This window comes from Podospora pseudocomata, chromosome 7, assembly GCF_035222375.1.
Source record: "Podospora pseudocomata strain CBS 415.72m chromosome 7, whole genome shotgun sequence".
In the NCBI taxonomy this organism is placed as follows: domain Eukaryota; kingdom Fungi; phylum Ascomycota; class Sordariomycetes; order Sordariales; family Podosporaceae; genus Podospora; species Podospora pseudocomata.
The window spans coordinates 3042672-3062448 of record NC_085891.1 but is presented as its reverse complement, the minus strand read 5'-3'; the positions used below and the strand labels follow the sequence as shown (position 1 = coordinate 3062448).

The 19777-nt window shown below is 51.2% G+C and overlaps 5 protein-coding genes across 5 annotated transcripts; all 5 read right to left on the bottom strand.

Annotated features, from left to right (window-relative positions):
• Positions 1 to 1073: 1073 nt before the first annotated feature.
• On the bottom strand, positions 1074 to 1913 carry QC762_710380 (uncharacterized protein; the record flags this gene model as incomplete). Its single annotated transcript, XM_062893882.1, has 1 exon — positions 1074 to 1913. The coding sequence occupies one exon, from the start codon at positions 1911 to 1913 to the stop codon at positions 1074 to 1076; it is 840 nt and encodes a 279-aa protein (XP_062739733.1).
• Positions 1914 to 6821: 4908 nt separating this feature from the next.
• QC762_0113330 (uncharacterized protein) lies at positions 6822 to 8597 on the bottom strand (the record flags this gene model as incomplete). Its single annotated transcript, XM_062884332.1, has 1 exon — positions 6822 to 8597. The coding sequence occupies one exon, from the start codon at positions 8595 to 8597 to the stop codon at positions 6822 to 6824; it is 1776 nt and encodes a 591-aa protein (XP_062739732.1).
• A 189-nt stretch (positions 8598 to 8786) lies between these two features.
• QC762_0113320 (uncharacterized protein) lies at positions 8787 to 11613 on the bottom strand (the record flags this gene model as incomplete). The annotated part of the gene is made up of 3 exons (XM_062884331.1): positions 8787 to 10581; positions 10671 to 11459; positions 11534 to 11613. 3 exons carry the CDS (start codon positions 11611 to 11613, stop codon positions 8787 to 8789), a joined length of 2664 nt encoding a protein of 887 aa, XP_062739731.1.
• A 1073-nt stretch (positions 11614 to 12686) lies between these two features.
• Positions 12687 to 15159, bottom strand: QC762_710360 (uncharacterized protein; the record flags this gene model as incomplete). The annotated part of the gene is made up of 3 exons (XM_062893881.1): positions 12687 to 13750; positions 13805 to 13955; positions 14011 to 15159. 3 exons carry the CDS (start codon positions 15157 to 15159, stop codon positions 12687 to 12689), a joined length of 2364 nt encoding a protein of 787 aa, XP_062739730.1.
• Positions 15160 to 15928: 769 nt separating this feature from the next.
• Positions 15929 to 19640, bottom strand: QC762_710350 (uncharacterized protein). Its single transcript, XM_062893880.1, has 4 exons — positions 19184 to 19640; positions 18623 to 19115; positions 18286 to 18562; positions 15929 to 18202 (listed from the first exon to the last, which is right to left on the bottom strand). Exons 1-4 carry the CDS (start codon positions 19228 to 19230, stop codon positions 16212 to 16214), a joined length of 2808 nt encoding a protein of 935 aa, XP_062739729.1. The 5' UTR covers positions 19231 to 19640; the 3' UTR covers positions 15929 to 16211.
• Positions 19641 to 19777: the final 137 nt, after the last annotated feature.

The following is a 19777-nucleotide window of genomic DNA, read 5'->3' as shown; positions in this document are numbered from 1 at the left end:
AGGAAAACAAAGCCCAGCGTCCACGTAAGAGACTTCATCACTGCTGTTTCTGTCAATCCGACCGAAGCAAACACGAGCACCCCCCGCCCCATATTACCGTTGGCTTCGAAATCATTCTACCCAACCGGTAGAAGTTTTTTTCGCTATAGAGATCGCATTTACAAATCCTCACCCAAGCCAAGACATCGATTGGAAATTGATGTCAATGTCAAAGTCCTGAATCCCGCCCAAGTGTTCTACAAGGCTTCACCCCCCCCCCCACATCCCCAACACTCCGGCGTGCACCTAACACTTCCATTCAAACCACCCCACCAAATTCCAGGTCCCAAAGTTCCAAATCCCAAACCCTTCCTCCAAACTGTCCAAAAAATAAAACGGCGCGCGCACTACAAACTAACTCTTTCAAACCATTGTGTTAATCCCAAAAAGAAAAATATGTCTTTTGTTATATCAAAGTTCCATGCTTCATGTCTTGTGTAGAACTTTAACCCCGAAGCCTCACATCCCGTGTTCTCCAAAAAGGCGAAGAGCCGAGGTCTTGGAGACACAGTATTCGTACCCAAAAAATGCCGAATCCTCGGTTAGGACTTCCCTACCATTGGCACCGTTTGCCAGAAACACATGCTCAATTGAGACACACATTCAATTCACGATTGCAAACAGCCAACTGTAAAATGTTGTGGATTATTTTGGTATTGAATAGAGCTTGCACACTCAACCCTCAGGGAGCGAAGCAAGTACTCTTGTGAATAGTAAATAAATAATAATATGAGTGTGGTTTTGTTTCCTTCCCCATTGATTTCATCCCGCTTTCCTCCCATTGCATCATGCTTTCCTTATTCCTTTCCATATATATCCCCACCACCCCCCAAAATGATGATATAAGAAATGATGCCGCTGTGTATTTTCCTCCTCGCTCGCTGTGTGATAATGACCCAAGCAAAGAAACAAAAGAAACCAATGGTATCAAAGTGTAGAGTGAGTTGTTGTCTCTCCTCGAACCCTCCCCTCCTAAAAAATAAAAAAAAACGCCTACCCAATGCAAATGATGACAAGAGAGGAAAAGACGGCGACTAGTAGATCGATATCCTCGCCGGGTTTCTCGGCGGGAGATAGAACCCTTCCTCATAAAAGGCGTCCTTGTCCCCGTGCCCCGTCGCACTTTGTATCGTTGTGCTCTTCTTGTCGTCAAAAGCGGGTAGCGTAGTGGTTGGTGGTGATGGTGGCATGGACGACTCGTCGTCGGTGGTGGAGTCGGAATCGTCGAGGAGCTCGGGTGGGGAGGATGGTGCAGAGTGAGAAGATGTTCTCTGGAGGGCGAGCTGGGTGTAGTCCTCGTCGTCGTCTTCCATGTCGTAGTCCTCCTCTTCTTCGTCTCGGTAGTTGTAGCCCTTTGGTGGGAGCATGCTGGCGTGGGAAGGTATCCTCCTGAGGGCAACGACCGCGTCGGCCATCTCAACGTCCTCGTCCGAGTCGAGGTCATCCTCGTCCTCGTCGTAGCTGCAGTCCGAGTCGTCGGAATCAGAGTCGGCGTCCTCGGCTCTCCAGTCGTGCTGGGGCTCTTCCATGTGGTCGGCCCATTGGATGTGGCGGTTGTTGGTGGATGGTGGTGGGCTCTGGGTGGCGCCACGGACGGATTGGTTGAACCACGATTCTTGTTCCCTCTCGGCGTCGGCGAGATCTAGCATGAGGGAGTCGAGCAGGTTGGCGTGTCCGACGAGCAGGCGGAGGTTGTGATCAGGGCGGGCGGCTTCCGAGGAGAGCTTGGCCCTTGCCTTGTGGGCGAGGAAGTACGTCTGGGCAATCGACATGGTGGGACTCTTTCTGAGGTGGTATGGTGATGGTGAAGCTGGGTAGATTGATTGCGAAGCTGCCTGGAGCTTTTGAGAGTGTGTTTGGGTTGTTGTGGACATTTTGTAATCGGGGTGCTGACGGCAGCAGGCTTCCCTAATATTTGTTGCTTTTGGCGTATTTTCTTGCGAGTGACTCAAGGCACCGACGAGCCCGATCCCGGCTGGACCCAGTATTGACAAAGTTACAGGGTCGGGGGTGCGTGTGGTGGGTGGTGGAGGGGTGTGGGGATAGGCTAGGCTGTCCTCTGTCCTCAGGTAAGGTACAACAACTCAGTGTCAAGATGTCAAGATGTTTTGTTGACAAGCAGTCACAGTGTTGAGTCTGGAGTAGAGAGCAAAAAGCTCATGAAGATGGACACTTTCAACTGACGGAGAACGGAGACATCAGAGGGGGGGCGGTCATGCTCCTTTTGTAAACCCCTTGACCGTCCTTGTTGGTGTTCGGCTCCGTCCAAGACACCGCAGGGTCACCAGCGAATGTATCATCCGCAGCAGCTGACAAAAACCGAGAGTCCGACACCCCAGTCCGCCCGCTTCCCGCCCTTTTACTTCTACCCTTGCAGGCTAGCAGGAACGCGGCCTTAAACCACCACGCCTCACCGCTGTAATCTTTCGTTTTGTTACAGACTGGGCCAACGCCTAGGTCTTTGTCTGCCCCCTCAACCTGCCACGCACGTCCATGTCTTGATGCCTTGCCCACCGACGTGGCTCTCCTCCTCAGACTGGCACGAGGCCGATTGATTGACGTGCCCTGCAATGTTTGGCACGTCTGGGCATTATCCAGAGGACTGCATGTCATTTGGGTTTCCTCCCAGGTTTCCCCAGAGTTTGAGGGTCCTAAAGTCCACGAATCTCCGATCTCCGATGGATATCGCTTGATGATGCCATATCAGAGAGATCAGAGAGATCCATGAGCTGTTACTAATCAGCAATCAAAAGCTAAGCTATAGCTGCCCGCACCCGACCGACCGGATGGAAGAGAGAAAACGGCGGAGAGTTTCGCCCTTCTGTCGGCTTCTTCTGCAACCGTCCTCGCGGCATTGAGAGGTTATCTAATCAACGCAGCTCGTCCAATTTCACATAGAGTCGGTTGCCTTGATTTCTAATGGGTTCCGGCATAGAGTCATTTTGTCATCCACTTGACCACCACCCACCACAACAAGGCAGCGAGGCAGCACCGCTGAGCAAAAGCAACCAAAGCCAAGCCAACCCCAACAACCCCTCCCATTCTACCCCTCGGCAACAATCCACGTCATGAGCCAACGACTCGAACACGACGACACGACGACCACCCCATCACCAACCACATTTGAACATCCCACATTGGCAGACTGGGCAGGCTATACCAATACATGCGCCCTGTCTTGAACGCATACGGTACATAGCTAAGCTACCAGCGCGTTCGGTAACAGGATCCCGCGGACACGGAGACGGCACCAGTATCTGTGCAGTACAAGACAGTCATCTTCATGCCCTGGGGAGGTTAAATAAAAAATGCGCCGCATGCAATTCGTCGGTTCGTTAACATGGTAGCATTTGCCCTATCCGTATGCACGGAACCCCTTCGCAGCGAACGCAATTTACCCCAGATGGGACACAGGAACGAGAGAGCACCGCCTCATTTGAAAAGGACCATTGTCTATGTAATACCGGCGGTGTGAATGAGATGATTCATTAGCTCAGAGTCGCCTGTCGATATCTGGCGAGCTGTACGACACCACAAGAGTAACTAAACTCCGAGGGCGTCAACCACCACCACCGAATAGAATATCTTTTTTGCACCGCCTCCGAAAATGTGTGTGGCTACGGGACGGGACAACTCGAGAATTCCTCGTTCTCCTCCCCGCACAATCCCCCCCTCCCTTTCTGAGCAACGAACAAAAGGCCGCGAACGCCGCACACGTTACAAGACCCCTAAGATGGGTCTTGGCACGGAATTCGGGCCCTGATTCGTGCCCATTGGCCCCCACAGATAGGGCTGATAGACACTGGGTGGAATTGGGGTCCAGGGGTTTATCTCACTCTCTGTCTGTCTCTACCAGTCGGGGTCCAAGGGGAAGGTAAAACCGCAACCACCACCACCACCACCACCACCACAGTCAGTAACTGGGAGGCACAGCCCGCGAGACCCGTGGAGTTCGTGGAAGAAAACCACATGGCGGTCCCGGCGGCGTTGAGCTTGCACCGGGGGTTGTTGGCTGCTGCAGAGCGGGAGCGGTGGTTTTCTCCTGATGGAGATGACCGTCTGCCAGGACGGAAAGGTGAGCGGCGTGGAGGCGCTGGGCGGGGAGCACAAAATCACGACATCGCGGGCGTCACAGCGCCAGGGGCTGTCGATGCGATGGTATCATGGCTTCGATTAAGGGACAGGGCTGAGCTCACAGGCAACAGAGTATCACAGGTCGGGTCTGCATGAAGGGATCGTATCGTATCGTATCTACCACCGCCAGCTATCACGGATCACGGATCGTCATTGATCAACTCTCTAAAAATCCGAGCAATGCTGACGGTAAACTTACAGGACTGAAAATCACCCAACGCAGATCAGGTCATTTTGAAGAAACCCCCAAAGGCAACGTTAACATTTTTTCCCCATATTTTCTTCGTACTCCGGACCCCATTTTACTTTAAAGGGGGGGTATATCAGATCGTATAGGTATAATACATATCATCAGGACTTTTGTTGTCAGCCTTGTTGTCCATCAATCTGTCTGTTACAATCCCCAGTTTAAATCCGACCCTCATTTTTGGGGGGTTTTTTTTGCGCTGTTGCGTTCTCCTAGTCCCCCGTCAACGGCGGTAACAGCACTAGTATACGAGCCTGAATGTTACTCTCTCTCTCTCTGTCGTTGCCCATCTCTACCGCCTGCGCGCGCTGCCCGCGGTTGCAGCATCGTAATGTCACAGTAAGGCAGTGCTGTGCCTCGCAACCCAACCAATCGCTGGACGGGAGACCTCAGGCCAGCAGCCGCTTTTTCTATCCCCCCCACGGATCTCGGTCGGCGGACGGGCAGACGGTAATACCGCGAGTGACAGCGTGCCAGTCTGTCGGTGCCGCGCCACTGCGTACCTACCTACTGTCGTATTTGGAAGGTGGGTGGAAGGTTTGGAATGCTTCTATGCATGCATGGGCGAAGGAGGTCTGGGAACTGTCGGTTCCGGGGTTTGACATTTTAGGGGTTGCCGAAATGGGGTTGAATCATGGTGCTGTTTTGGGACAGTGAGGATGACTGGAATGTAACAAAGGCTGAAAGTGCTGATAGTGCTGATAGTGGAGTGGTGAGAGGTGAGAGGTGAGAGGTAAGGGAGAGGTTGTTTCACCACGGATGCGGTCCGATGCGTGAGTGGTGTCGTGTTCAACATCCGGTCCGGCGTTCTGGGTCAGGAACGAGGGGGGAATGTGGCTGGAATGAAAATCATGCACAGGTCAGCTCCGGGGAGGTGTCTGGTGGCTGGCTGGGGAGGGAAAGAATACCGAGGGAGGTGATTGGGGGGGATAGGGGGGACACTGCCGTGGAATTTCTGTATTGTAGGGCTCTACATGTCTGCTTATTGGTGTACGAGCCTTGCATATGACGCTCGGATTGCTGGTAAGTGAGGTGATTATGAAAGCAGTTTGATTACCTCAGGTATGGAGTGTTGGGTGACTAAGTGGTGAGTGTTTGTGACAACGGTTGGGCTGACCTTGTTATGTAAGGGGAATGTATGTCCACTTAACGATACAAATGAATAAGCTTTACATTTCTCATCACGATATTCCTCGTCCTATCGAGCATCTCATATCTCAAACCTTTCCTTGGGATAACCAAAATCTACTCATAAATAATAATAACAGTTCTAATCAAGGTCACGACCGGGACACTGGCTCTACTACAAAACTCATATCGATTCTAAATCTCAGCTAGTCCCCACGATAACATAGCAAGTCGACCCCCAATCCATAAATGGATAACACACAACTACCCCCATCATGTCTAATCTTCTCTACCCCCTTTCCAATCCAGCTCTCTCCCCTTACCCCCCTCTATTATCTTCCATTACTAGCAACACCCACCAACCAAACACCAACCCAAAATTATCCACCAGCAGCAGCATGATATACATCCTCTATGTGGCCGGGGTTAGGTCCGGAAATCCCACAATCACTACCCGCCTACGACATGTGTCAAGGGCAGCTTATACAGGGAATAATTGTGGTGCAACCGACCAAAGCTTTGTAAAGAGATTCTTTAGAGATCAACAATATCAGACTACTATTTTTACTCGGCGGATATGGGACATGACCTATCGGCTGCTCCTCTCGTTGCAGTTAAAAGGGGAAGGTTAAAAGATATTTAATAAGCCTTAAGAGATAGTTAAGAGGCCTTAAAAATAGTAAAGAGGCTTTAAAACATAGTTAAGAGGCTTTAAAAGACAAGTAGGAGGCTTTAAAAGATAGTTGAGAGGCCTGAAAAGATAATTTGAAAGCCGCTTGCTACAGTCATAGGAGAGATGTGCACCACTATTCTGCCGCCTTTCTCTGCGATTTCAAAGCACCACCCAACATTAATATGATAAGTATAATTGCATAGGTACCATAATGTACCTATTAGCTGTCTAGGTAGACAGACCCGAAACACTCGACACATATAGCTCTTTATGCCTGCAGTGAAGTAGTTACCTATGTGGGCATTCCCGTCATCAATGCTTTTCCTCAGAGTTGTCTTCCTGAAATGCAGGACATATCAGCTCATTATTGCTACAATCTATATATTTAGCCTTCTTGCATCCTGGAACTATTATTATAGTGTATATTCATGAAAAGAAATTGCAAAAAGTATTTATCTTCCCAAAGTCATCGAGGACATTTAAGGTACTTCAAAAAGATCGCTCTGGTATTATTTGAGCATGTCCTATGATGATTTACGACGAATAAAAGTAAATACCCTAAGAAACAACTTAGCCATACCTCTGTAATAGTGGCCATCATCAGTAAAGCAGCTCCGGATTTGGCAGACCGCTGAACCTTCCTTCTTTATACTCTTGCAACATTTTAACGACACTGTTTCCTTTTCTCCACCAGCGATATCTCCCTTCATAGCTTGTGCCCTTTCCGTCAATCGCGGCGGCGATATCAAGCGCTGTGCGGTCCCGGTTATCTGTCAGATCAACGTTGACTCTACCAGTCTTGAGGAAGGCAGTGATGATGTGAAATCCTCTCCTCCTGTCGAACCTATCCGATACATTCGGTAGTAGATAATCCAAGGCGTGTACAAGTGGTGTACGGCCTTGCAAATCCCTTGCGTCCACATCCACTGTGCCAACCAAAAGAAGCTCTTTTACAGAGTGATAAGGCCCGTTCCCCGCCGCCCAACTCAATGGCGACCGCCCACCATCGTCTTTGGAATTTATGTCAACATTCCCAGTCCCTAGGAGAAGTTTTAAGTTGAGCTCATTTCTCGAACGGGCAACAGCATAGCTAAGTGGCGTGCGGCCATCATTGTCCTTAGAGTCAACCTCGACCTTCCCGGTGTCGAGTAGTAGCTTCACCGTAGCGTGATTATCCGAACGGGCAACAGCATAGCTAAGTGGCGTGCGGCCATCATTGTCCTTAGAGTCAACCTCGACCTTCCCGGTGTCGAGTAGTAGCTTCACCGTAGCGTGATCATCCGAACGGGCAACAGCATAGCTAAGTGGCGTGCGGCCATCATTGTCCTTAGAGTCAACCTCGACCTTCCCGGTGTCGAGTAGTAGCTTCACCATAGCGTGATTATCCGAACGGGCAACAGCATAGCTAAGTGGCGTGCGGCCATCGTCATCCTTAGAGTCAATCTCAACCTTTCCTGTAGAGAGCAGAAACTTCACCACGTCCTGACCTTTATAAGAAGCAACAGCGTAGCTAAAAGGCGTCCGCCCTCTTTCATCTCGAAGATTGATGGCACTGGCTCCATGCTCAAGAAGCCACTCAACCATCTTCTGGTGACCCCCTTTAACCGCCATCATCAGCATCGTTTCTCCCCACTTATTCTTCGCTTCAAAATCGAAGTCGCTGCTAACAAGAATCTTGAGACAATCCACATGGCCCTTCTTGACAGCGTACACTGCAGGTATGTTCTGATAGGCATCCTTGGCATTTAAGTCAGCCCCTTCTCGAACAAGAAATGACACAATAGCCGTGTGGCCTCCTTCAGACGCGTATGAAATAGGCCTTCTCTTTGTGCTGTCGGGTTTGTTGATATCTGCACCCTTCTCACAGAGGAACTTCACAATGTCGACATGCCCTGCCTTAGATGCACATGAGATAGGCGTTGTGCCAAAATCAGAACTTGCTTCAATGTTGGCACCTTTCCGATAGAGGCATTCCACAACCTTCAGATGTCCGTTGTTGTCTGCAGATAAAAGAGGCGAGATATCGTTCTTTCCAACAATGTTGGGGTCTGCTCCTTCTTGACAGAGAACCTTCACAACATCGCTGTGTACCCCCAGAGCGGCATACCATAGAGGCGTTCTTCCCTCCTGGTCGCGCTTGTTGATCTCCTCGTGGCCAAGAATCCTGCCAACAAGATGGCAAAGTGCCACGTCCCCATATTCCACAGCATATGATAAAAGACCCCTTTTCTGCGAAAACCGAAAGCTAGTAGTGGACATTGACGGGAGTGTTCCGGTTTCTGACCTCCATTCACCAACAGTCGATGGCGGAATCTGCTGAAGGGCCGCTAAATAATCCACGAAGGCATCAACTGCACCCCGACTCTTGGATGCCATCGCGGCAAGGACAGGTGAGCCATATCGCTCTTGTTCTGTGGCGAGACAGGCGGAAGCACTGAACTTGGGTAAATATATTCTGGTCAAGGCGGGTAGGTTGTGCTCTGCCACCACATAAAGCAGACTGGCCGTATATGTGGAGTTGTACCGGCGAGCCTCATGTACTTCCAGAACATTTCGCAACAGCAACTATATCCGTAAGTCGAAGTCTTTATCGAGGAACCCTTGTTGCGAAATAGCGCCAACTTGAGTAATTTGTGCACATTCAGCATGCCAGAGGACGTTTAGGGTAGCATAACCTAGAAATGGAAAGGTCTCTGTAGCCTTCACGCGGAGGGCACGGCCTTCCTCAGCTGAAGCTTTGGGAAGTGCAATGTCGAAACCAACGCTGAGGATGGTCAGAATGTCCCTCCGCATATAGTACTGGAAACAGCATTGCTTCAATCTCTCATGGCTTTGCGCCTCAAAATCGTCGCCAAGCTCGGGCCAAACCACTCGCAACCCCCTTTTTTCTTCTTTCAGAAGAAAATCTCGCACCGATTCATGGATGAACTGCACAACTGGGGCTTTCTTCGACTGTGTGATCTCAGCAAGGCCCTTGGAAATACTCCGAATGAATCTAGGGATATCAGGAACTGTGGCTCTCAAAGCATCCCCGGTCGCAGAAGTGCCTTCATCTAGGGAATGTGAATCCTTGTCTGGATCTGATTGAACATGAAAACTTGGACTGTGCTCAGAATCAGAGTTCTCCCCGAGCACTGCGTAGTCGTCGAACTCTGAGTTGTCCTCAAACACTGAATCGTCGTCAGTCTCAATCCCGGCAAGAAGAGCATGGTAAAACTCCTCCGGACCCAACGGTTTTCGCGTGAACAATAGCAACTGGATACAAAGCAGGAGCTGGTCTTTGTCCTCCTGGTCTCGGTTCAAAATGCTTTTGAACAGCTCCCATAGATCGCCCGGGATCTTTTTGAGTTTTTTGGTGACTAAGTGATTGGGTGTCCCTTTGCGCTTCTCCTTATTCAAGATGTCCACGACCAGGACAGTCCACATGAAAATCCCTGATGCCCTCAACAGTAATTGATCCTTAGTCTGCTGATCACCAGCCCTCAATTCCTTCTGAATATAAGTCTTGATATCCCTGACATGCCCCTCCTGGCCGTCAAGCAAGAGGTTGAGACAGGTGTCCAGTGAGATATCTGGATAAGGTCGACTAGAAAAGAAGATACGAAAGCGCAGGCCATTGGAGACAACTTGTTCGCCGATTCTCTCAAAAAGTCGAATCATCGGCTCAACCTGCTCGTCATCACATTCGTCCAGCGCGTCGATGAAGCATGTCACTTCTTCCTGACCAATAGACAAAATGGCGTTTTCGAAAAGCTCTTCCAGAATTGCGACGGACCACTCGCGACCTTCTCTTACATTCCAAGTTTTGATAGCAGCCGACCTGAAGACATCCCTTTGAAAATGGGGCATTTTCTTCTGCAGTATCTCCAGTAGTTGAACGAGAAGTGCCCGGTACATCCCTCTTGTGGTCTTCTCCAGCTCAGCACCCCGCGCGTTGAAGAAGAAGTGGATGACCGTAGTACCCTTGCTGCTCTTGGAGTTTTGAAAGCTTCTGAGGGTCGATTTGATCAAAGTTGACTTTCCACTTCCTGCTTTTCCTCTCATCCAAAGGAAGCCGTGATGATCCTCCATCTTGTTGATGTCAAGCCAGTCTTTGTATTCTCGTGTTTTCGTTACCCAGACGCAAGTGTTTTTGTGCGCCACCCGAATGCTTTCCTGCCGTGAGTCGATCTGCTCAAATCTCAACGAATCCAGCAGTGTTTGAATGCTCTGGTGGTCCAGCGAAATCGCCTCCGGGGGTTCTTGCTCATCAGGAAATGAGGCGGGCAATCCCACGTCAGATGTTGATGGGGACACCGAGACTTGTTCCGCAATACGATCCAGAGCTGCTGCCACCTTTTGATACTGGGGGTCATAGACGCTAGAAAAACGACTAGGCGACGAAGAGGTCTGTCAGCTTAAATTTCAGGCTGTAACAGCAACGCACAAAAGAGGGATGTTTGAACTTACCACATTTCACGGTGGTCCTTCCCAATTGAGATGGTCATCTCAGTCTTCGGGAAGTTCAGGCATGACGAACTATTTTCCACGACCCTTTGTCCAAGACCCGACAGTGCAAGCCCTTCTTGAAACGAATAGATGATCCAGTTTTGATCTTGAAGGACCGGATTGAACTCGTCCCTCAGCTGCCTACACTCCGAATCCGGCAGCAAAGTGTTGAGAACATGCTGGTTAGCCTCGAATCCCAATCCTTTGGCAAGTCTCTCGATAATTCCCACGACAAGTCCACGTGGATCAGCGCCTCCGTGAGGTGTCCCAAAGAAGAGTATGCCAATGGTCGAGTCGAATGTTTGTCTAAGCTGAATATGTCGATTCTGATTGTTGTACGCTTGCCGCAAGGCCTCTTTGACCATTATGCCGCCAAGGCTGTGAGCGATGAAAAGGAGAGGCCTGGAGCTATTCGATCTGCGAAGGGCTTCGAGTCGATACAAGAAATCTTTCGCCATGTCATAAATGGTACTTTTGTTGAGCATTGGACCGACATGTCTATGTCTGATATTGGTATCGTAACCGAAGGTAGCGACCCGGGCATGCGGTAGGTTCTTTGGAAGAAGGTCTTGGGGCCAATATACAGAGGCAGAAGAAGGAGTCGATTTCTTTTGTTCGTGGGGCCTTGAGAAGATGTTAACTTTTCTGGCTTTGGGTGGTGGCTCAGAAGCCTGATCCAGTCGTTCAGATCCTCCGTTGTGAGTCCATGTCCGCACTGGATGGCCCGTAAACCCATGTACGAAGACTACACTGTTTGCGGATGTCAGCTCATCGGTCCGCCGTCGATGATGCGCGAACAGATGCTTGGAAATAGAGCAACTTACTCCAAGTTTGCCTCCCCCTCAGGCTCATAAATGACGGTCAGGCCAATAGCAGGTATCTTGTCTCTGGATATAGCAGCCATGTTGAGTACACACTTGCAAATCCCAACAGAGAAGTTGTAAAGTTTGGAAGTGGTTTTCGAAAATGGGAAACCCCGCTTCGTGCCTGCCAGCCTCATCAAATTCTGCACTTTGTGTGACTCTGCGGCTGAGCCTGCTAGGCATTCTCAACAGAGAAGGAAGCCGCAATGCAGCTGCCCTATTAGATGCCGCCATCACACACATACATGTCACCGCCATTCACAGGCGTTTTATTGTGTCCGAAGGCTTGTTGATAATCTTTCATGGCCCAAATTTCACGTGGCAGCCTCCATTACTTTGGAAAGCAGCTTTACGGAGCCCCCTATTTATCTAACCAACACCCCCCCTTTAAATAGAGTTTAACTATATTTCGAAGGATGATTATTAAGAGTTAAAAGATATTTGATAGGCTTTAAAGGATAGTCAAAAGACGTCAGGAAAATAGTTAAGAGGCTTCAAAAGATAATTAGAAGGGCTTAAAAGATAGTTTCGAACACCTTGAAAGATAATTCAAAGGCTCATTAATTTTCTTTTAAGACCTTTTATTATAAGGAGGGTGAGTGAAAAGGTAGAGAGCGGGGCGCTGGTAAGCCCCTACCTCCCACAACAGCGCCTCTTCTCCTCCACCAAAATGAACAAGACCACCGAGACCACTCGATCACACACACACATAAGCTCCTACACATTCCTTTACAGTGAGCAAAACGGCCGCCATTCTGTGTTCTTACGTTTCTTTGACTCTCCAACACCATCACATCTACACACCTCACACTAGTTCACACACTTGACCAAGCTCCCCCAAAGCAGACCACAAGATAAAAGTCCCCGCTCACCCAACTCAACACAGTGGAAGAGTCTTTACAAACTTAAATATCCATTTCTTTCTCACTATATATACCCCCAACCAAAAATTACATGATATATCCTCCTCAACACCCCCTACTCCCAAGTCCCATATGCTCCATTCTTTCAAAAAACATGGCACCATTCTCAGATAGTACCATCTGTATTATATACCCCCTTAAACCCCCTAAATCACCCCTAACCTCTCCACCCATCACCTCCCCACCCTAAATCACCTCCCCTCCCACCACCTCTCCCACTCCCCCAACACCCACCCAATAGCCTGCACATGCACCCACCGATCAACAACCCAAACCACCACCCCGCCCAAAACCCCAATACTCCCCAACACCTCCAAAACAACCACCCCCTTCCTCCTCAAGTCAGCCGCCACTTCCAACAACCCCAACGGGTCATGATCCGAGTTTTGCTGCTGCTGCTGCTGCTGCTTCCCCTCTGGTTCCTTCCTCAAATTACTCTCCCTATGCACCTGCCTCACTTGCTGCTGTCTCCTCACATTATTATACCTCTGTGACTCTAACCCATCACTCCCACTCCTTCCACGGTGGCGGTGGGTATGCTGTCTACTATTCACTGGGACTAGACTCCCCTCTTGGATACACTCATTAAGCCGTTCCGTCAGCCAGAGGGCACGGTCACCACGGGCAAGGGCCAGATACTGAGCCCTCTCGTTGGCAATGGATTTCTGCAGGTCAGCAGCCCAGTTGGCAAAGCGGACTTGGGCGAGGCGTTCCTCTCTTTGGGTGTGGTCTGTGATTCTGGCTAGGGCGTACGATGGAGGGCTACCAAGCGGGTTGAGCATCTGGCTTCCAGAGACAGAATTTTGGCTGAAGGAGTTGGACATGCGGAGGGACCGCTGTGACAGCGATGGTGGGCTTGGGGACTGGGTCTTTCGCCATTGGATGTATTTACGGGCGGCTGCGTGACGGAGGCGGGAGATGCCATCTTTGTTGAAGACTTGCTCGACGAGGGTGGCGAGTTCAGTTGGGAAGAGTGGTTGGACGTAGTCGGGAGACATGAGCAGGCTTGCGTCCATGTTGTCGTGGTCTGAGCCGTTGGCACTGGATGTGGCGTATACCCCTTGCTTATCGGAATTGAAAGAGGTTGTGTTGAAAGAGAAGAGGCGGATATTGGCCTCTTTCAGCTGGCTGTAGATTTGCTCCTTGCTTGCGGCAACCTGGTCCGCAGACATAAGGTCAGTTTGCGCCAACAGGATAATGATGTTGGTCAAGGGTGAGAGCTGTTGTAAGTAATGAATATCAACAGGGCGGAGGCCTAATATCGAAGTCAGCATATACCGGACCCCAGACAACGAGGACCTCTACTCACGGTTCGACACCATATAAAACACCACATCAACCTGCACACCCCCCTCCCCACCCAGCATGCTCAACACATCCCCATCACTCAACGAACCACTACTAATTCGCTGAAGATGACCGTGAATATACTCCGTCACCGGCGTAATAGTATCCATAGACTGCCATCACAAATTAGCCCTCATTCATCTCAACCCCCTCGCTCATAAAACTCACCGAACTCCCAAACCCATACCCCATCGTATCAACAAAACAAACATTCCTATCCAGCACTTCATCCCCCAAACTCTTCCTCCTCCCCAACCCACCACCACCCGCCTCTACCTCACTCCACCACTCAGGATAAGGCTTCGTACTAGCCCAAACCTCGGTAATCTCCCTCGTCTCCCCACTCCCCTTCCCCTTCCCCCTCCTGCCTCCCACAGGCAAACTCCTCAACATCCCATTCCCTTCTCCAGCAACAATCGAATCAACATGCACAACACTCTCACAGCTCTGCACCACAGCCTTGATCAAACTAGTCTTTCCCACACCACTATCCCCCGCAATCAACACCTTCAATCTACCCATCTGTTTCCCCTGTTCGGTAAACGGCCGTCGAGAAGGCATCTGGATACTGGGCATAACCAGCTGCGGCACACTCCCGCTGCTTTCCATGATTTCTGTCTCTTGCAATTGTTGCTCGTCTTCGTCGGGGTATAAATGATCGTCGTAGTCGGTTCCGATAACAGACGGGGCGGAGGATAACGACAATGAGTTTCGTCGAGAGGAGATACTTCCCAGTGTTGAAGCTGGACCGGCGGACAGAAACGGGGTGGTAGGGCGGGAGTTGGAAGTAGTCGATAACGGCGGTGGAGGACGGGGTGATGATAACTTTGGGAAATTGCCCGAGGTCACTGGCATAGGCGTGGCCAGGTCATCGCTGTCATTAGGTTTGGAATCGACAGCAGTGTTATCAGCAGCAGCCACCACAGCTTTGCCTTTGGAGTTTGAGCTTGAGCTTATCGCTCTACCGCCGCTGACGTCGCGGTCTTCGTACTGAACAGCTGGTGAGCTGCGTGGCGGATATTGTTTGGGAATATGATGCGAATAATGATCAGGATGATCCAGCGAAGGGAACCTCTTGCTATCCTTCGACCTACTATGATGATGATGATGATGATGATGAAACGAAGCAGGTGGTCTCGCATTCGAAGAATCCCCAATGGAAGCTTCATCAGCAAAGAAATAAGTCATTTGCGGAGCAGCAGCAGCGGCAGCAGCAGAAGACATGTTCAAAAAGGCGGGTGTGTCGCTGTCGCCGCCCGCCATGGTCGAGGTCCGAGGACGCCCACCAAAGGCGTCATCACCGGGGAGTGGACGCATCGCTGTGTCGTGAATAATGGGATGGAAATGTATGAGTGAGGCAAGAAAGTTACATAAGATGGAGAAGAGGAGCTGAAAGTGGTCGGTGTGGTTTACAGACAAGTAGTAAAATGTTTTGATTTTTTTCTTTGATTGCAGTGTAATCAGTTGTCAATGAATAAAGCTGGACATCATCAGAAAGAGCCGTCGTTAAAGTTCACGCCCCAGGGAGGGGTTGGCAGCAGATCTAGTGGTAGGACACGGGAAGAGAGAGATGGTACGGAGGCAAACGGAGGTTGTCAAGATGCGGTAAGTGATATGGAGAGAGGTACCCATGCACCCATGTACCCCCACCACGATAGGGAGCTGTCAGTTGGAGACAAGCCCCCCGTTTGGGGGCACAAGCGTCAGCCAACCCCGCAGTTCCCGCCCGGAAGTCAACCAATGCTTCCCCTTAGGGGCCACCATCTCCACGCCACTAACACCTCACTGGGTGCTAAAACCGACCACGCGGACGCTTGTTGACGATGATGTCTGGGCGAGCTGGGCATGGGATTGGACGGTGAGGGAGGGATGATGCAGGCTGTGTTTCTTGACTGGGAAATCTGTGTTGATGAATGCCGGTATAATAAGCTGCGACCCTGCATATCACTGTCACCTCAATGGCATGGTTGTGGTAACCTTTGGTGTGGCTGAATGAAGGCGTAACTAAAACATGGTCGACTGAGTGTGCTCAACTGGCTAAGTAGAACACGAGCTGATGGCGTGGTAGGGACACAGTAACCTGAAGCATAGAAACACCTTCATTCTGTGAATAGCGTTGATAAAGACGGTAGGTACAAGACACAATTATACTCCGATCCCCAGTCTTATAAATACATCACACTCAACCATAATTATATACACCAAACAACACCCCACCACCAATGCCAACGTGAACATCGCTTTTCATCCTCTTTTCCATTTCAGCCCCAAAAAACCATCTTCACAAAAAGGGCGCTTTTGATTTCCGAGTGACAACCCCCCTATGTAAATCTACAACCACCCTACAACACCATGCATCTCACCACCCATCAATCATAATCTCTTCTCTCCCTTTCCTCTCCCTCCCCATCCACTACCTCCCCCCGTCTCCCCTTCCTCCTACTCCTCCTCCTCTCCCCATCATCCCCCTCCCCATCCCTATCCCGTCCCCTCTTCGACCCAGCAATACTAGCAAAACTCGCCATCCGTCGCGTCTCCTTAAGCAACCGCTCCCTATCCCGAGCAGCCCGTTCGGCAGCATGCGGATCCTGCACCGCAGGCCCAGTCGTAGCAGCACTTGACCTTCTCCCACCAACGACGCTATCACCAGCAGCATTCTCTCCATGACCCTTCGACCCACCACCACCACCCTTAATCTCCAAACCTTTACTCTTTGACGAGCTCCCATCCTCAGCCCCATCAGCAGTAGACTTCCCACTCCTATGACGCCTCTCCTTATCCCTATCCCGCCTGTCCCGATCTCGATCACGACGCTCCTTCCTGTCCCTATCACGATCTCTCTCCCGGTCACGGTCCCTATCCCTATCTCTTTCCCGATCCCTATCCCGGTCACGATCCCTATTGCGGTCCCGGTCCCGCTCTCTATCACGGTCTCGGCCGCTGCGATCCTTATCGTAGTCCCTATCCCGATGAGATGACCGATGGCCGCTAGATTTATGTCTGCTGCTCTCATGCTCCCCATCTCTATCCCGATCCTTCTCCCTATCCCGTCTCTTATCCGAGTCACGATCCTTCCTGCTGCTGCGATGGCTCGATCTTCGGGACTCATCCGCCGGAGGTGACGCCGAGCGCGAGCGGGTATGCTCATCCTTCTCCTTCCGATCATCATGCTTCCTACTGCTGCGATGCGACCTATGCCGGCGGTCCTCCCCATCATCTTCCCTATCCCCATCAGGCGAATGCGACCTCTGCCGTCTACCACCCCGATGCCTCTCCTCCTTCTCCTTCCTATCCTCACTCCGACTGCGACTCCCACTCCGACTCCCCACCGCAGAAGGCGAATGCGTCCTCGTCGACTGCCCCTCGTGCCTCGAAGACTTGCCCCTCTCTCTCCTCGAAGAGTGATAAGCCTCATGATCCCTATCCCTGTGAGAGTGATGGTGATGGTAATCCTCACCACCACCGCCCCTCCGCGAGCCACTCGGGGAACTACTACGTGACCGGGGGTGATCGCCCGCCTGGCTAGGCGCCGCAGTGCCATTCGCACTGTTGGGGGTATTCGGCTTCCCGTCATCCACCCAGCCTCTAGCTTGTAGGTGAATGTAACTCGTGTTGGGAAGACCGCGCAACATAGCCTTGGGACCCTTGGGTGCATTAATCAGAACTTCATCAGCTGGCTGGGCTGGACCGCCCTCTTCGCCTTGGTGTGCCCCCTCTTCACCACCCTCTCCCTGATGATGCGGAACCCCGTCTTGGTGGCCATCAGCGGCGCCCTCAGCACCGTCATCAGCGCGAATAGAGCGCCCAAACTCATCGACGGTACCATCATTCGGGCCAACAGCACCTTCGCCATTCTCGCCGCCACCAAACTCGCTGCCCTGACCGTTCATACTGCCGGGATACTGCTGTCCGTTGTTGAAATTCTGATCATTATAATTCCCACCCCCATACCCCCCATTGTGGAAGTTTCCTCGTCCATACCCGCCGCCGCCATACCCGTACCCGCGGCCGCGACCTCTACCACGGGGGAAACCCCCCCACTGATTCCGGCGATAGTCATTGAACTGATTTGGGTGGCCATAATTACCTTGATTATATCCTGTTTGGAAGCCAGAGTTAAACGAGCCATAATCACCATTGCCCATGCCAGAAGCGCTTGGATGATTGTAATTATCTTGGCCGACATTCCATGATTGCTGTCCGCTCCAGTTATCGGCCTCGCCACCGTACCCTGCTGCTGCTGCTGCTGCTGCTGCTCCCATGCCCATATTCATGTTCATGCCGTTCATGCCCATGCCTTGAAAACCCCCGCTCCACATTTGCATCATCATCGCCGGGTCCATGTTCATGCCTGGCATGCCTAAAAGTTGGGAAAAAGAGTTAGCATCCGAGAAACTTTACACACAACATGGCAGGATTACACGCAGGTAAAGTTGGACTGACCCATCATTGGAAAACTGCCAAAGCCGTTGTTCATGGCCATCATCATTGGCATTTGTTCAAAGTTGCCGCCAAAGCCCATGCCGAAACCGCCAGTCACGGGCTTGGCTGTACCATCTGCATTCTGCTCTTGGTCATTCCCATTTCCATCCCCCTCCTCGCCGTTGACTTCCTCAGTTTCCTCGCCCTCGGCAACTTCAGTGCCTTCTTGCTTCACCAATTCGGTTGATGTGGCTTCTCCTACGCCCTCGCCCTCGGGAGCAGGATGTGAAGGTTGGTCCTTGATCATGGTTAGCAAACTGTGTGTTTTCCGTAGAGGTACAAGTCCAAGAGAACTTACAGAATCAGCAGCATCATGCTCTAAAGTCTCGTCATTCTGACCAGGTGCCGCTTCACCATTTTCCTGGCCATGGGAAGTCTCGACGGAAGTTTCAGCAGCAGGTGCCTCCGAGCTGGATTGTTCTTGATTATCCCCAGCAGGCGCCACAGACTCAGCCGATTGCTCATTCAGCTCAGGTGGCACTGGGGCAGTTGCCGAAACCGGGCTAGGATCGACAGGAGTGATGGGAGTAGCCTCCTTTGGCCGATTTGACTCCCTCTTCTTCTCCTCTGTCCGAAGAAAAACCTTAATGGTCGTCCGCAGTGCTTTGTGAGCCTTGCAATCGTCGGCCGAGAGCGGGGAGTGTTCGCAAACAGGACACGACGCAGGCAGGGTCGACTGACAGCCCTCGCAGATGGCCTGGTCGCAGCAGGGCAAACGGAAAGCGTTGACAGCTAGTTTGCTACAAATAGCACATCGGAGCTTCGCAGGTATGTCTTCCTGGGGTAGAGACCTGTGTGGTGCGACTTTTTGTTAGTGTCATCCCTTGCAAAAAGAGAGCGGCTTGGGACAGAGACGTACCGAATAAGCTCGGCCTGGGCCTCGGTGATGGTGAATGACGCCGCCATGATTTCCCTGCAATCCGCGATAGTTGCGGTGCCGCCGCCCAAGAAAAGGGTCAAGTAGAGTGGTGGAGTGTCGCCGGCATCGAAATTGGGGATGTTGCGTTACACTTGCGGAGGCGAGAGCGGGCAACGCGCGAAGCGAAAAGTCGCCGGTCGTAGCCTGGCAGCGAAAGACGTGGCCTTGGGGAAGGGAAATCGACGCCGGTGGGTTCTTCTTGTTTCCAAAAGTAACGGCTCAAAAATATGAGCTATCGAATGTCGTTTTCAAAGGCTGAATCAAAAGCGATGGCGGTTTGAGAGTCGAGCTGGATGCGCTCTGCTGTCGCGTTTCGCAATCTGGGCTCAATAAAATTTTGGGAGACCAATTCAAGCAGCACGTGCCCCACCGCCGCTTGGGCCACCATTAAATATTGGAGCGCCAGAACGTTGCACTTCACTCACTCAGTGGGGCAACTTGGAGAAATTCCCATGGTGATGTAGACAATAGGGGCAATTGATGGAGTTCGCTTGCGAGTATTGTCATTCTACCTTGTTCGAGCTGATGTTCAAA

What these genes read in the sequence shown, in the direction of transcription:
- QC762_710350 (XM_062893880.1), bottom strand. Translation starts at nt 19,230, where the DNA reads ATGGCGGCGTCATTCACCATCACCGAGGCCCAGGCCGAGCTTATTCG. An exon ending in AGCATGATGCTGCTGATTCT is followed by an intron (nt 18,563 to 18,622) that starts GTAAGTTCTCTT and finishes ACCATGATCAAG; the next exon opens with GACCAACCTTCACATCCTGC. An exon ending in TGGCAGTTTTCCAATGATGG is followed by an intron (nt 18,203 to 18,285) that starts GTCAGTCCAACT and finishes CCCAACTTTTAG; the next exon opens with GCATGCCAGGCATGAACATG.